General features: G+C 35.2%; 3 protein-coding genes across 3 annotated transcripts; 1 reads left to right on the top strand and 2 right to left on the bottom strand.

The window, feature by feature from the left end:
• Positions 1 to 1,349: 1,349 nt before the first annotated feature.
• On the bottom strand, positions 1,350 to 4,464 carry LOC127097329 (protein SIEVE ELEMENT OCCLUSION B). The gene is made up of 7 exons (XM_051035823.1): positions 4,140 to 4,464; positions 3,823 to 3,891; positions 3,321 to 3,733; positions 3,118 to 3,206; positions 2,889 to 3,025; positions 2,273 to 2,758; positions 1,350 to 2,173 (listed from the first exon to the last, which is right to left on the bottom strand). Exons 1-7 carry the CDS (start codon positions 4,398 to 4,400, stop codon positions 1,568 to 1,570), a joined length of 2,061 nt encoding a protein of 686 aa, XP_050891780.1. The 5' UTR covers positions 4,401 to 4,464; the 3' UTR covers positions 1,350 to 1,567.
• An 830-nt stretch (positions 4,465 to 5,294) lies between these two features.
• LOC127095327 (protein MAIN-LIKE 1-like) lies at positions 5,295 to 6,853 on the top strand. The gene is made up of 5 exons (XM_051034032.1): positions 5,295 to 5,433; positions 5,515 to 5,591; positions 5,637 to 5,927; positions 6,036 to 6,143; positions 6,230 to 6,853. Exons 1-5 carry the CDS (start codon positions 5,295 to 5,297, stop codon positions 6,851 to 6,853), a joined length of 1,239 nt encoding a protein of 412 aa, XP_050889989.1.
• Positions 6,854 to 7,101: 248 nt separating this feature from the next.
• Positions 7,102 to 7,904, bottom strand: LOC127095326 (uncharacterized). Its single transcript, XM_051034031.1, has 2 exons — positions 7,353 to 7,904; positions 7,102 to 7,257 (listed from the first exon to the last, which is right to left on the bottom strand). Exons 1-2 carry the CDS (start codon positions 7,902 to 7,904, stop codon positions 7,102 to 7,104), a joined length of 708 nt encoding a protein of 235 aa, XP_050889988.1.
• Positions 7,905 to 13,455: the final 5,551 nt, after the last annotated feature.

Below are 13,455 nucleotides of genomic sequence, written 5' to 3'. Positions count from 1 at the left end.
TTTATTACTATATGTTCATGATATGTTGATTGCTATTAATCATTTACATGACATAAATAAACTAAATATCATGTTGGAAAAGAGATTTCACATGAAAGAGTTATGTGCTGCTAAGAACATTCTTGGTATGAAAATTCACAAGGATAGAAGTGCTAGATAATTACGTCTTTCTAAAAAAACTATGTTGAAAATGTGCTAGACAAATTTGACATGAGTAATTCGAAGGATGTGAGTACTCCATTGGTGAATCACTTTATGTTGTCATTAGATAAGTGTTCAAAGGCAGATGTAAAAGCTGACTATATATCAAATGTTCCTTATGTTAGATATGTTGATTGCTTAATGTATGTTATGGTCTACAGTACACTAGATAAGATTTGGTACAAGATGTAAGTCAAATTTGTAAGTTTCTGTCCAAACCATACATACATTATTAGGAAGAAGTCAAATGGATTTTCAGGTACTTAAAAGGGACAATGGATCATGGTATCATATTTAACAGTGAATAGAGTGATCCTTCAGTTGTATGATATGTTGATTCAGACTATGCTGATATGGATGATAAAAGATCTACAATAAAATATGTTAGGAGGACTTATTTGTTGAAAGTCATTGGTTCAATCCATATTGGTTATGTCGACAACTAAAACAAAGTACAGGGTGGCAACTGAAGTTGTCAAAGTAGCCTTATGATTTCCAAGATTGGTGAGAGAATTGGGTGTTGAGTAAGATGGAGTTCGGTTCATTGTGATAATCATAGTTTCATTTATTTAGTAAACAATCAGGTGTATCATGTGAGGTCCAATTAAGCAATCATATTGATGTGAGGTGTCACAATATTAGACAGTTATTTGCATCTCGACATCAGATATGTTGGTCTCACTATTAACCAGTGACAAGTTCAAGCATTGTTTGAACTTGTTACATATTTCTCAATGTTAAGCATGAGGTGTGCCTCACAGTTGCCAGGATGCGATCATCTTATAGGAAGTTTTTATAGCGGTTGATATTCGCTAAGTTGGAGATTGTTGAGTATGACTCATAAATATAAACATTAAAGAGAGGTAGGGACAGAGAGCCGTAGTATATTATATATATATTGCTTGTAACAATTTAACCTTAATTTCATTACAGAAATAAAACGAATTTATAATTTCTCTATAGTTGCAGAGATAGATACCATTGACTAACTTAAGTTAATTAAGATCGATCGTGTTTATTGTCTTCTATTTTTATTTAATTTTTAATTTTTTATATTGGTAGTTGTTCTAATACTACAATAATAGTAACAAATAAGAGCAACATAACAGACGAAGAGATAGACTTTTTTTTAACATTTGCAAACACAAAATTAATTTTATTCATCATAAACTTCAATATCATACATGATACAATATTGAAGCCACTATTATTCTCACCCATTTAAAGGGTTCATACATATCATCACACACAACATTTTTAGCTTAGACAGACACATGCTGTCATCAAACAAAAACAAAACAGAAATTGAAAAAACAAAACAGAAAACTAACTCAAGACAATCACTTCTCCCATGCCTCAACAAGAATCAAACACCAAAATTATTTGGTTCATCACGATGGCAGCACTTGTAATGAACAGATGAAACCTCCATCACTCGCCCACACATAGGATTTGGGCATGCTATAGTAGCTATAACATTTGAACTATAAGTATCAACATTAACAACTTCACATGGTTGACGACCAGATAGCTCTTTAGCCTTCATCTCATAATACTCTTTGAATGCCATATCAAACCCCTCCTTCTCCAACACTCTATCTTTCCAATTCTGAAACTCAGCCAATGTTTGATAAGCCGGTTCCCCATGACCCAGAAGCTTAATGTTCTGTCCTTTACTTAGAATAATCCATCCTTGTGGATCCCTTTTCAGACAAAACAAGCTTTTCACAATGTCTTGAATCTCACAGTCCAGTGCTTCTTGATGCTTCTTGTTTTGTTTCTTCCTTTCTACACCAATCCAGAAACTAGGAACGCGGTTAGGGTCTTCTTTTCCCAATTGATAATTCTCTATTATAACATCAGCGCGTTTCAGAGTCTCGTGCCTTTTGATCTTTTCTAGCTCAAGTGTGAAATCTTGGATCCATTTGTTGTTGGTACCACCATAGATAAAGATGTATCTGTCCCCTTTCACCTGAATAATCACATGATAAAGAAAGATAATTTCATAAAGATCAACGGATTTGAATTGACTTATTTGAACTTAACTACTGAGAGATATTCAAATTATTACCTGTAGTCCAGGAGTTGCTTTTTTGATTACATCCCAAAGCCACTTCCACTTCAAAGTAAGGTCAATACCATCACTTTTCCTAAATGGGAATGCATCTATCCCCCATTGGAAAATCAAGTCCATAGCATCTATATTTGCCATGTATCCTTGAGGGTTGAACACTGGGATAATTGGATTACCAATGTACCCTATTCTTTCTGGATCTGTTATTATCCTGTGACCAGGTAACTCATAGAAATACTCCACTGCATACCATTTGATTCCGCTCTTCAATACTCTGAAACGTTCCTTGCGGATATCGTCCCAATTGTTCACAACGGGGATCCACAAAATCTTGAAGTCTTCTTTCTTGAAACCTTTTATTGATTCTTTTGAGCTTTCTTGCAATCTTTTATAGATAGAATTCAAAAGTGAAATCTCATCTTCAATGCTATCAAGACTCGAAATGAACAGCAATACATGTTTGTGCCTAAAAATTTCAAGACCCTATTTGGAACATAAATGAACAAACACATAGTCACTAAATCTCTTTCAATTGATTTGAAGTAGTACTAATGATTATTCTAGAACGGTCTCGGAGAAAATTTGATCTGTCTCATGATATTTCAAAACTAACCATTTTAACATGAATGTCGCCTTCATAGATCTGAGGACTATCAGTTCCATTACGGTGGATCAAAGCTTTCAAAAAATCAACAATATCTTTGGGTTTATCAAAGATCTTCCTGCGGTTAAATAAATCGTCTATGTAGCCTGCAACGGAAAAAAATAACCTCTTATTATAGCATAGTTGAGTCCAAATCTCATAGGATAAAGAAACATGAAAAAGCTAAAAGTTTACTAACTTATTTGCAGCTCGCAATTGTTCAAATGCACAACCAATTTCTGAACAATGCCAGAAAGCCTCTCTCTATAATCTGATAATTTATAGTCCCTGAAAAATAAAGATACGTAATAATGTTAGATTATAATATTACATATGAAAACATAACAGTTAGTTGGAATGGCGCAATAGTATTAGTAACAATCTAAAACTATAATAACTTACGAAACACCGACAAGGTTGCCGGTAGAAGCAACAATGGAAGCAATTGTCCAATAAACAAAGACAGGAATCTCTTGTAAGGCTTCTGTCAAAGCAGGAACATCTTCTGGATCATAGCCTTCCGCAGACCATGTTGCCCACTCTTTTAGGTGCAGCAACTTATGCACTATGAATGAGACCAATTCAGTTATATCAGTTGAGATATTTCTGGTTTGAATTTGATTCAGTTGTCTCAACGAGTTTCCAATTGGGTCTGTTGCTGTGACCCTAGTAAGGTGCAAATAGTTCCCATACTCCAATGTGAATGCAGCTAGAGTTATAAGTGCTTTTGCATCCCAAGAGTAGGATCTCAGGTTTTGGAGAATCCACAGTGTTGTTTGGTGAACACAGTGTGCAGCACTACGTGTAGTTATCATCTGATATATGAACCATATTAGCAACATATAATCATCTGTTTAAATCATCGTCAACTATATAGTATAGATATAAAGTAGAAATTATTAACCTGACAAGAAATGAGCTTCAGTGTAGGATAATCTGGTTTGAAGCTTGTTTCAGGAATCTGTGTATTAGTCTGTAAAACAATTTAAAAAGTTAATTGTGCATTTTTAAAAAACTATTATTATCTTTAATAAGGTATATGAGTTTATTGACATAAATTTAACATTTAAATAGTAATAAAGTGAATGTGTATAAGTCCGCAAATTCTAGCTCAAATATTACTAGGTTGAACTCTATCACCAGAGTTCAGACTCTAGTACTCACTGTTGTGTGGTTGGTATTACGACTTTGTTTAAAAGAAAGGAAATGCGTATAAATAACCTGAAGTACAAGAGTGGAGACAAGGTCGAAAATGATATTAGTATCACAAAACTGATCATCAGTGACATGGGTGAGATAGACTTTGTCCAAGATTTGAGAATCATGAAGTTCAAATGGGTTTGGCAAGTAATTATTAGCTTTGTGGTGTGGATGTGGAGAAGTTGCACTCTTTTGGGTCAAACTGTTATTATTAGTGGCAATGGCACCACCATGTTGAACCAAAGTGGCAGTTGCAGCAGCAGCTGAGTTAGAAAAGGACATGATGACTCAAATCTCAGAGATGTTTGGTTTATGAATGGTGGATTGGGTTGATTGGTTGGTGCATTTTGCATAACTTATTTATAGGGTGGAATGCATGAGAGTTTAAGAGAAGTTTACATGTCTTGACAAAAAAGTTAGATACCCTGTGTGAAGGAATGAAACTGTAATAAACTAAAGTTATTATTTTATTCTTATTAATGTGGTAGTAGTATCTAATTCATATGCTCTCTAAACGTGAAACACGCTGCAATAATGTGTTATTCATAACATACCCCTTTGAGGTACGTCAATTCATTGAAACAACTTGGATTTTTTTGGAACTTCATCGAACTTCCATCTTTTTTACTCTATGAACCGAATATAACATTATCACTAATACTTTTTTAAAAAGAACTTATTAAAAGAAGCTAACCGTACAAACATAATCTAATTGTGAAAATTTTACCCCATACCATTGCATTTATTACTCTTTTCCTACAAATTAAAAATTTTGACCAAAATACCTCGTTAAAAATATCTATCTTTTTAAAATTTTCACTTTTTTTTTTCATTTCATTTAAACATTTTCGTTTTCATTTACATCGGAGAACTCAACTAAAAGATTTATGATCATTTGTTTTTAACACCAGATAACTTAAGAGTAAGTTATCCCGTTTATTTTTTTTAGGAAATTACACCCCGGAGAACTTGGGCTATAGTCCTCCGATTCATAAATATTCAACATCGAAAAACTAGGCCTAAGTTATCCGGTTTTGAAAAATATTCCAGAGAACTTAGTTCTCAGTTTTCCGGTTTCGTGTTTTTTAACTTCTACTTTTTTTAGTGGCTCGCATTAGAGGTCGAGACAGGAGCATTTATCGACGATATAGTGATGGACGACAACCTCAACAGTCCATGAATCGAGAGGAAGATCAGATAGGTGCACCTGAGCCTCGTCCACTGCATCCGGAGTTCTCTAGAAGACCGTTCGATACGTCTCTTCTGGTGAGGTATCAAGATCACGTTGCTCGCAATTTGTGGTTCAACGAAATAAGTTAATCTCTGTCATTTTATGTTGATCAAATTTAATGTTAATTATTTATATTTTATAACATATATTATGAATTATTTTTAGGAGCGAGTTACGAAGAATTGAAGATTGTTGCACATGGTAGCAAATTGATCGGATGGGTTCCGCACAGTCTTCCACCGGTGATAGAGAGATGATTGTCTGATTCTGGCCTATCCTATATACAGAGAACCACTTTGTCGATGATAGATCAGAATTTAGTATCAATATTTATGGAGAGATGGCATCTAGAAACATCATCTTTTCATATGTCATTTGGCGAGATGACCATTACATTGGAAGATTCTTCTTGTCTTCTTCATTTAGCGTGTAGGGGAGATTTTTGTAGCCCTACACATGGTTCCACTGATTTTGATGGTATTAATCTAGTCATTAATCTGTTGGGTGTTTCGTTGAAGGAGACAACTGAAGAGGTTCGTAGTTGTATAGGTGCTTATTATAGGTTGGATTGGTTTGAGGTGATTTTTACGCGTCAGCGAGTTGAGAGTAGATTTGACTGTGCAGCTAGGGCCTATATTTTTTGGTAGATTGCACCATTTTTGCCGACAAGACTTTTACTCTTGTAGAGGCATTGTTCATCACTATTTAGGGACTTTCCTGGATGTGATAGATATATAGGAGATGCTTCCTTTTATACTTGCAAGCAGCTTGGAGGATATGCCTCTCTGCTACAGGTACAAATGGTTTATTTTAATTTTATTTTTACTTATATTAACTATTTATAATCATTTTAATTGATAATATTTATGTTATGTAATAGTGTTGGATTCATGAGTATTTTCCAACTGTTGGAAAGAGAGGATTTTCTAAGATTGTTGGTATTGGTAGTCCACTTCCTAGGGCGATGAAATGGATGTACAAGCAAGACACACATAAGGTTGATGAGCTCAGGCCTATGTTGGATGGATTGACACACGTTGATGTCATTTGGCGCCCTTTTGAGGATCATAGACAACACCAACCATTTGATGATATATGCTTGTACAGGGGTGACTTGAAATGGTATGACACAATTGTATTATATTTATCTGACAGATGTTTGCGTCAGTTTGGATATAGGCAGTACATACTGCCTCCACCTCCTGATGTTGACACACTTGATGTGGATGTTGAGTGGATTACATATCATGCGAGTATGATGGATGTCATTCGTCTGACAGTTTCCGCTGCCACCTCATATGATGTAGCGGTCGATTACTTGGATTGGTACTACATGGTGTCACATCCTCGTTTGGTACCACCACCTCGACGGGAGATGAGACAGGTCCTGGTTCATGCATATGATGAAAGACCGTCAGATCTGAGGCTATCATTCATTTCACATGAGCTGTGTTGTGACTTATATCGTCACGAGGCGGAAGAGGATGACAATGAATTTTGTTGAGGTCTTTTAAGCATTATGTGTGGCTCAAGGTGGACCGGTACCTCGGGAAGGACCAGTAATTAATGCTGGTTTGGATGATGATGATTGATGTATTATGAGACTTATGTACTATTCAGACGTATGTATTATTTTTTAGACTTATATATTTTGATACTTCTTTACTATTTATATGACTTGTGCCATATAATCCAAAATACAACATGAATTCAATCGTCAATACAAACCAAAATATAGCAATCACATTATAATTATAATCTAACATATTGTGATACTACGGGCGTAAGGTGTTTCCAATGTTGTAACGATCCAGCAAATCCTATCATCCAAGAAGTTACATCTAGTGTGTGATACTTCTTCCAATCCAATATGATCGGTGACAACGGAAATCCCTCATTCATGTTTACCTGTTTAGAAAATTAATAAGTAAGACATAAATAAAGAATAAGTAATTAACATAACAAACATGAATATTTACTTGAACCTAATGATCTTAGTTTACAAAACCAATGCAGTAAATGGACACATTAGGTGGATGTGAAATCGTCATAGGAAAAAAAGTCAAACTAGGATAATCCAGTGAGACAAGAATGACGTTATACCGATTTGCTATCACATAACCCATTCCTAGTAATGTCATCCATTTCTCTAGTGGATGAGGACCTAAATATGATATAAACAAGGATTCTCTCACTTTTGATAAGCGACTTCCAAATAACTTCTCATAGAGACAGCTTCTGGAACTTCTAATTTCATTATCTAAGTCACGATGAACCATTGACCAACCATCCTCACCATATCCATGCAATGATGCAATGACTCTAAACCCATAATTTCCATCACTCTTAATATCAACAGTGTCATCAATAAATAGTATGATATGATTTGGAAATTGTAAAGTAAACTTATTAGATGGTTTCTTCTTTGAGGTTTGGGATAACCGTGAACATGTCCTCTTTGAAGATTTTTGAGAACTGCAGTTTGCTTGATCAACATACTCATGATATGAAGGATCACGATAAACATCATATCCCACAGGTTTCTTCCCTTTCATTTTTACCCCTCCTTTGGTTTTTAATTTTTCAAGCGGTGGACACATCCTCGTTGTAGTCGGGTAAGCAATTTCACGCACCCTACTTTTTAGTGCTCTTTTTCCTGCAACATCTAGTGACCTGAACCATTTTCACAGTGCATCAATTGCATTGGTCATGTCCACCTCTGACCCATCCTCTGTATTTGCCTCTTGTTCACCTTCCATGTTTAGCCTCCTCCAATGGATATGAATAACATCAATTGGTATTGGTTCACCATTCAATGTGTATCTCCCTAACTCACAAGCACACGGTAACCCGTATACTTTTCTATGAGTACACCCGCACATTTGGATGTTTGTACCTACCATGTCAACCCTCAACCACTCTTCAGCAATGTGTCTGATTCTCCAGCAGGATTGTTTTCCCCAGCAAGTTGTTTTTTACCATTTGTCTGTCTCCCTGTAGACCATCAGCATTCCCCACAGATCTTTGTTTCATTCTGTATCCATCATAAAGCATCATGCTAGGGTTTATCTTATGTCCGATCATGTCCCTAGCAAATCAAATAAAAAGAGTCATTTATTCAGGCATTCATCTCATATCATATCCTATCATTTGCATTTCAGGATCAAAATTCGGATCTTCTTAGTATTTAACTATCTCCCACTATGATCATATGAAGAGTTGTCCTGCTTCATATTCTCTAGTTGAAGATACTTAAATAGGGGCAACTGTCATACCCCAATTTTGACCCTGAATCGCTGATTCAATACATTCATCATAGCTATTGCATGTCTACATAGCATACCATGCATTCCATACCGCATAGTGCCTAAAATATCAGTCGAAACAAATTTTTCGGATCTACAGACAAACCGATTGAATTAATCAAAGGATGTGCGTTAAATAAGTGAACGAAAAATTTTAAAATCAAGCTTCTAGACATCAATTTTATTAATCTACGTTTCGCGTAGTTTAATCTGGTATGCTCGATTTATTTTTCAGCTAATTTTTCGGCCATCTTATGATCAGCTCAAGCTTGTTTAACCGGTCAAAATTTATTTCAAAATTAAAAGAAACGCTGTATTTTTCTAATAAGTTTATTTTGCACAAATCATTTTGGTGCATTCAGTTTAATTCTCCGGGAACTTTTACGTCCGATTTTTATTCATTTTATTTTTATCATTTTGTTAACATGTCCATAAAAATAAATATAATTAATTGTACTCTTATCATTGTTTTATTTTGAATATTTAAAATTGTTTGACCTTTGTTAATTTTATTTCTTTTAAACTCTTGCTATCATCAATAAAATATCAAAGGGCATTTTAGGATTTTAGCAGTGTAGAAAACCCTAATTATTCACTATATATGTTCCCATTGGCCAAGGCTTAGAGGATGAACGGCCGCACCATTATCCTGTTATCTCTCTTCTCCAACACTCCTCTGAAAATATAAAACAAAAAAAACCACCTTCTTCTTCTTGACACCTCCACCGCGACCTCACCTTCTCCCTAACCGTTCCTCTTCTCTCCTCACACGCCTACCACCACTCACTCACCTCTCCTCTGAAAAGATAAAACAAAAAAGAAAATGTTCCTCTTCTCTTCTCACCGTATCCGCCGCCACACCCTTCAAAACCCTTAAAACCGTCTTCACCGAAACCCTTCATCCACCCTTAAAACCCTCGACCGTCGCACCTCCACCTTCAACACCATCACCATCTATCTATTCGCTAACCACCAAAAACGGGTTTCTGCTCCTCAACCACACTTCAATCACCACCCTTCGCCACCATTCACAACCGTAACAGAACTTACACCCACTCCACCTTGCGTCTCAACACTCCGCAAACCCCATCCTTATCTCTTTCAAACACAACCTCACATCAATCTTCCACTCGATTCTTCTTTAAACCCCTCAGATTCAAAGGGCTCAACACCAAATCCAGCAAGAGATTTATCTGCGAGGCTGTGAAATCTTCAATGGCGGTTGAAGTTGAGGTATTCGAGAAAGAGGCACTAGTTGTTTCTCTGGCTAAATACATCGCTGATCTCTCCAATAAGTTTACTCAACAAAGAGGGGCTTTCACTGTTTGCTTGTCTGGTGGCTCTTTGATCAATTATTTTCGGAAATTGTTGGAGCCTCCGTATGTTGATTCTATTGAATGGGGTAAATGGCATGTGTTTTGGGTGGATGAGAGAGTTGTGCCAAAGGATCATGAAGATAGTAACTATTAGCTTGCTTTTGATGGCTTTCTCTCCAAGGTCGAATCACTTCGGCGATTTTGGCTCGGGGTTATGGATTAACTGGAAAGCTCATCACCTGATTCGACCGTCCAAGGCCATCCAGCGAACCATTCGTCGCCGATATCCCCAAAGCTAAATTCACGCACATACGTTCTTTATCTCCGCCAATACAGAACTCTCCCGAAGACATCCTTCAAACGCTCGCCCGCCGACGAGTCGAATCCGCCGCTACTCCAACAACAAACACGGGAAACCTAGGTTGGTGTTTCATATGTTTTAATACTTTCGACTTGTTTGTTGTTGCTGTCCTAGGTTACTGCTGTAGAAGTTCAATTGAATTTTCAATTAACGTTGCTAAATTTATACATATTACTTTGAAGTGATTATTTTATTAGCCACATCTTGAAAATTTCAGTATGTTGATTGCCAAATCTGAAACTACATGGGTTAAATTAGAGTCAACTGCTGCAGTTAAATCAACTCTGCTGTTAAGCATATGCATATGACGTCTTTAATCATTTCGATTCAATTATGCATTCTTGTTAAGATCTGGTTATTGGATTCATAGCAATATAATGAGTTTGATTTGTAGATAGCATACTGCTGCCATGATCTGGTTCATATGTTGTTGGTTCACTTGTTTGGTTTGATGACTGCAGTGTGCTAATGTGCTTGAGACAGGTTTTAAAGGTTTTGATTGATGCAAGTTGGACCTTACAAGTTTGGTTTGAGTTTAGAACATGTTTGTTGCAGGTTCATAGGTTGCATCAATTCTGCAACCAGTTTCTTGTTCTGGTTTAGTAAGTTGACTTGGTGTTGATTTGTGGTGATGCCGTTAATTTGTACTTCTATCATGTTAATCCTATGTTAAGTTGTTATACCAAGCATTGGTTAGTGAATGTTGGTTAATTAGATGATGCAAATGTTAATTGGGATTGTTAGATTTATTGAATAGGACTGTTAGATTAACATGCTGATTGATATGCCTAATGGTGATTTTACTGAAAAATCCAACCTTTTAAACCATTCCAATTTATAAAAAAAAATCAATTAGGTTATTTAATTCATATAACTAATTATTAATCGCCGAGATGGGTAATTAAGATCATTGTTTCATTTTGATCATAAATTAAATTATTTTTTCAATTTTAATTTATTTTAAAATTCAATTCATTTTAAAACCATTTCAATTTCAATTTAAATCATGTCTAAATTCAATTCATTTTAAAACCATTTCAATTTCAATTTAAATCATGTCTAAATTCAATTCATTTTAAACCATTCCAATTTTAATTTAAATCTTGTCTCAATTGATTTGAATTAAACCTTGATCAGGTACCAATTGACCTCTCTTAAACCAAGTGCAATATTCAATTGTCTTTTTTCTATTTGTTTTATTTTTTATAATAGGCTAGTTATTTATATCTTTTATAATTTCTTAACATAACTTACAAAAATCTTTTCTTAAACAAACTCGAAAGAAAAGGACCGTTGGAATCTAGCATTCCAGTGTAACCCTTGAACAATTGAGTCCAAAAGCACATGTCTTGTTCTTATTGAGTTTTCATTTTCCATTAAACCATTTCAATTTCGACTTCAAATAATTTTTGTAACCAAGTCAAACTGTCTCAAATCATTTATGTGAATCCATCCTCGATCACATATTGAGAGATATTTCTTAAAATCCAATACAATATCCAAACTTTTTTCTAAATAAACTCGAAATAAAAGGACCGTTGGGATCAAGCATTCTGGCGTAACTCCTTGAACATTTGATTCTTATCAAGTGTTCGTTGTCCATTAAATAATTTTCTTAAATAATTCGAATGAAAAAGGACCATTGGAATCTTGCATTCCGGTGAAACCCTGAATTATCGATCCTGGGGCTTATGTCTCGTTCTCATCAAATTTTCGTCTTTCAAACTCAAAAAATACTTAATTCCTACCTTGACACTTTTTTCAATAAAGATGGAAATGGAACATGGTGTATACCGTGCACTCCTGAGATTAAGATTCAAGGTGGATGCCTTGCCCATCTTAGCTCTCGCCATCTTCTTAAAATAGTCAACACGGTTTCTTCAAACCCCTTTTTCAATAAAATTCAAAACACTTAATCTTTACTAAACGTTTTTGCCAATAAAGATGGAAATGGAACATGGTGTATACTGTGCACTCCTGAGACTAGGATTCGAGATGGATATCTCGCTCATCCAAGTTCTCGCCATTACTCAAAATAAATCCAACCAATCAAACTATTTCTCGTCGTCGTGCGATTAATTAGAAAAACCTTTTTCATAAACGAAAGATATATTGTCTTAAGGTGATGCAAAACAATGTTTCGGCCACGATTGTTGAGTCGAGATAAGTGACGCTTTTCCGAATGTAGATTTGTAAATCCGTTCGATGTGTGGTATACGTCCACTCCTCATCTGTTTTGGGTAAAACAATGTTTTCGTCGATTAATACAGTATAACTTTCGCTAAAATCGACCAACAAACAAACATTTTCTATCCAGAACTACATAAGCCTTGATTTCTCTTTTGAGATACGTAGGAGTAGGATTTGTAAATCTTGTCAGGCCCAATAATAAAAAAACTTAGGTTTAGTCCTTCGTCAAAAAATCCAAAAATATTCTCCTCTCTTCTATTCTTTCTCTCCCTAATAACTTGAGAAGACTAACATAAGCTAACATTCAAAAACGAAACTAACTAAACGGTTCCCATTGAATACAACGGACGTGATGGGTGCTAATACCTTCCCCTTGCGTAACCGACTCCCGAACCCTGATTTGGTTGTGACGACCAAAAATCATTGTCGTTTTTTCTTGGGTTTTATCGATATTTTCCCTTTCCTTTTTAGGAATAAATAAAGTTCAGTGGCGACTTTGTTCAGTCCATCAATGCGAGCGTGCAATCACGCTTCGCTTAAAGTCGTATCCCCATTTTTCGAGGTGCGACAGATGGCGACTCTGTTGGGGACAGGAACATCCCTTTGTTTGCTTCTTTTTTCCTTTGTTATATGCTTTCTTTATCTCTGTTTTATCGCATTTTTATATATGTATATATATATATATATATATATATATATATATATATATATATATATATATATATATATATATATATATATATATATATATATATATATATATATATATATATATATATATATATATATATATATATATATATGTGTGTGTGTGTGTGTGTGTGTGTGTGTGTGTGTGTGTGTGGGGTGTTGGGACTTTGATATCATGAATAAAGCTCTACACCCGAGCTTTGGAAAAAGAAGAGAGAACACATAAGTTTAGAATTGGAAGTTG

This window comes from Lathyrus oleraceus, chromosome 6, assembly GCF_024323335.1.
Source record: "Lathyrus oleraceus cultivar Zhongwan6 chromosome 6, CAAS_Psat_ZW6_1.0, whole genome shotgun sequence".
NCBI classification, from domain to species: Eukaryota; Viridiplantae; Streptophyta; class Magnoliopsida; order Fabales; family Fabaceae; genus Lathyrus; species Lathyrus oleraceus.
Note: the sequence above shows the minus strand (reverse complement) of the source record. Positions and strands in the feature narration are given on the sequence as shown.

Excerpts from the sequence above, each read along its gene's own strand:
- LOC127097329 (XM_051035823.1), bottom strand. The coding sequence starts at position 4,400 with ATGTCCTTTTCTAACTCAGCTGCTGCTGCAACTGCCACTTTGGTTCAA. Across the intron at positions 3,734-3,822 it reads TGAAGCTCATTTCTTGTCAG|ATGATAACTACACGTAGTGC; the intron begins GTTAATAATTTC and ends TTCATATATCAG. Across the intron at positions 3,207-3,320 it reads GGCAACCTTGTCGGTGTTTC|GGACTATAAATTATCAGATT; the intron begins GTAAGTTATTAT and ends TTTATTTTTCAG.
- LOC127095327 (XM_051034032.1), top strand. The coding sequence starts at position 5,295 with ATGAATCGAGAGGAAGATCAGATAGGTGCACCTGAGCCTCGTCCACTG. Across the intron at positions 5,434-5,514 it reads TTTGTGGTTCAACGAAATAA|GAGCGAGTTACGAAGAATTG; the intron begins GTTAATCTCTGT and ends AATTATTTTTAG. Across the intron at positions 6,144-6,229 it reads GATATGCCTCTCTGCTACAG|TGTTGGATTCATGAGTATTT; the intron begins GTACAAATGGTT and ends GTTATGTAATAG.
- LOC127095326 (XM_051034031.1), bottom strand. The coding sequence starts at position 7,904 with ATGAAAGGGAAGAAACCTGTGGGATATGATGTTTATCGTGATCCTTCA. Across the intron at positions 7,258-7,352 it reads CCATTTACTGCATTGGTTTT|GTAAACATGAATGAGGGATT; the intron begins GTAAACTAAGAT and ends TTTTCTAAACAG.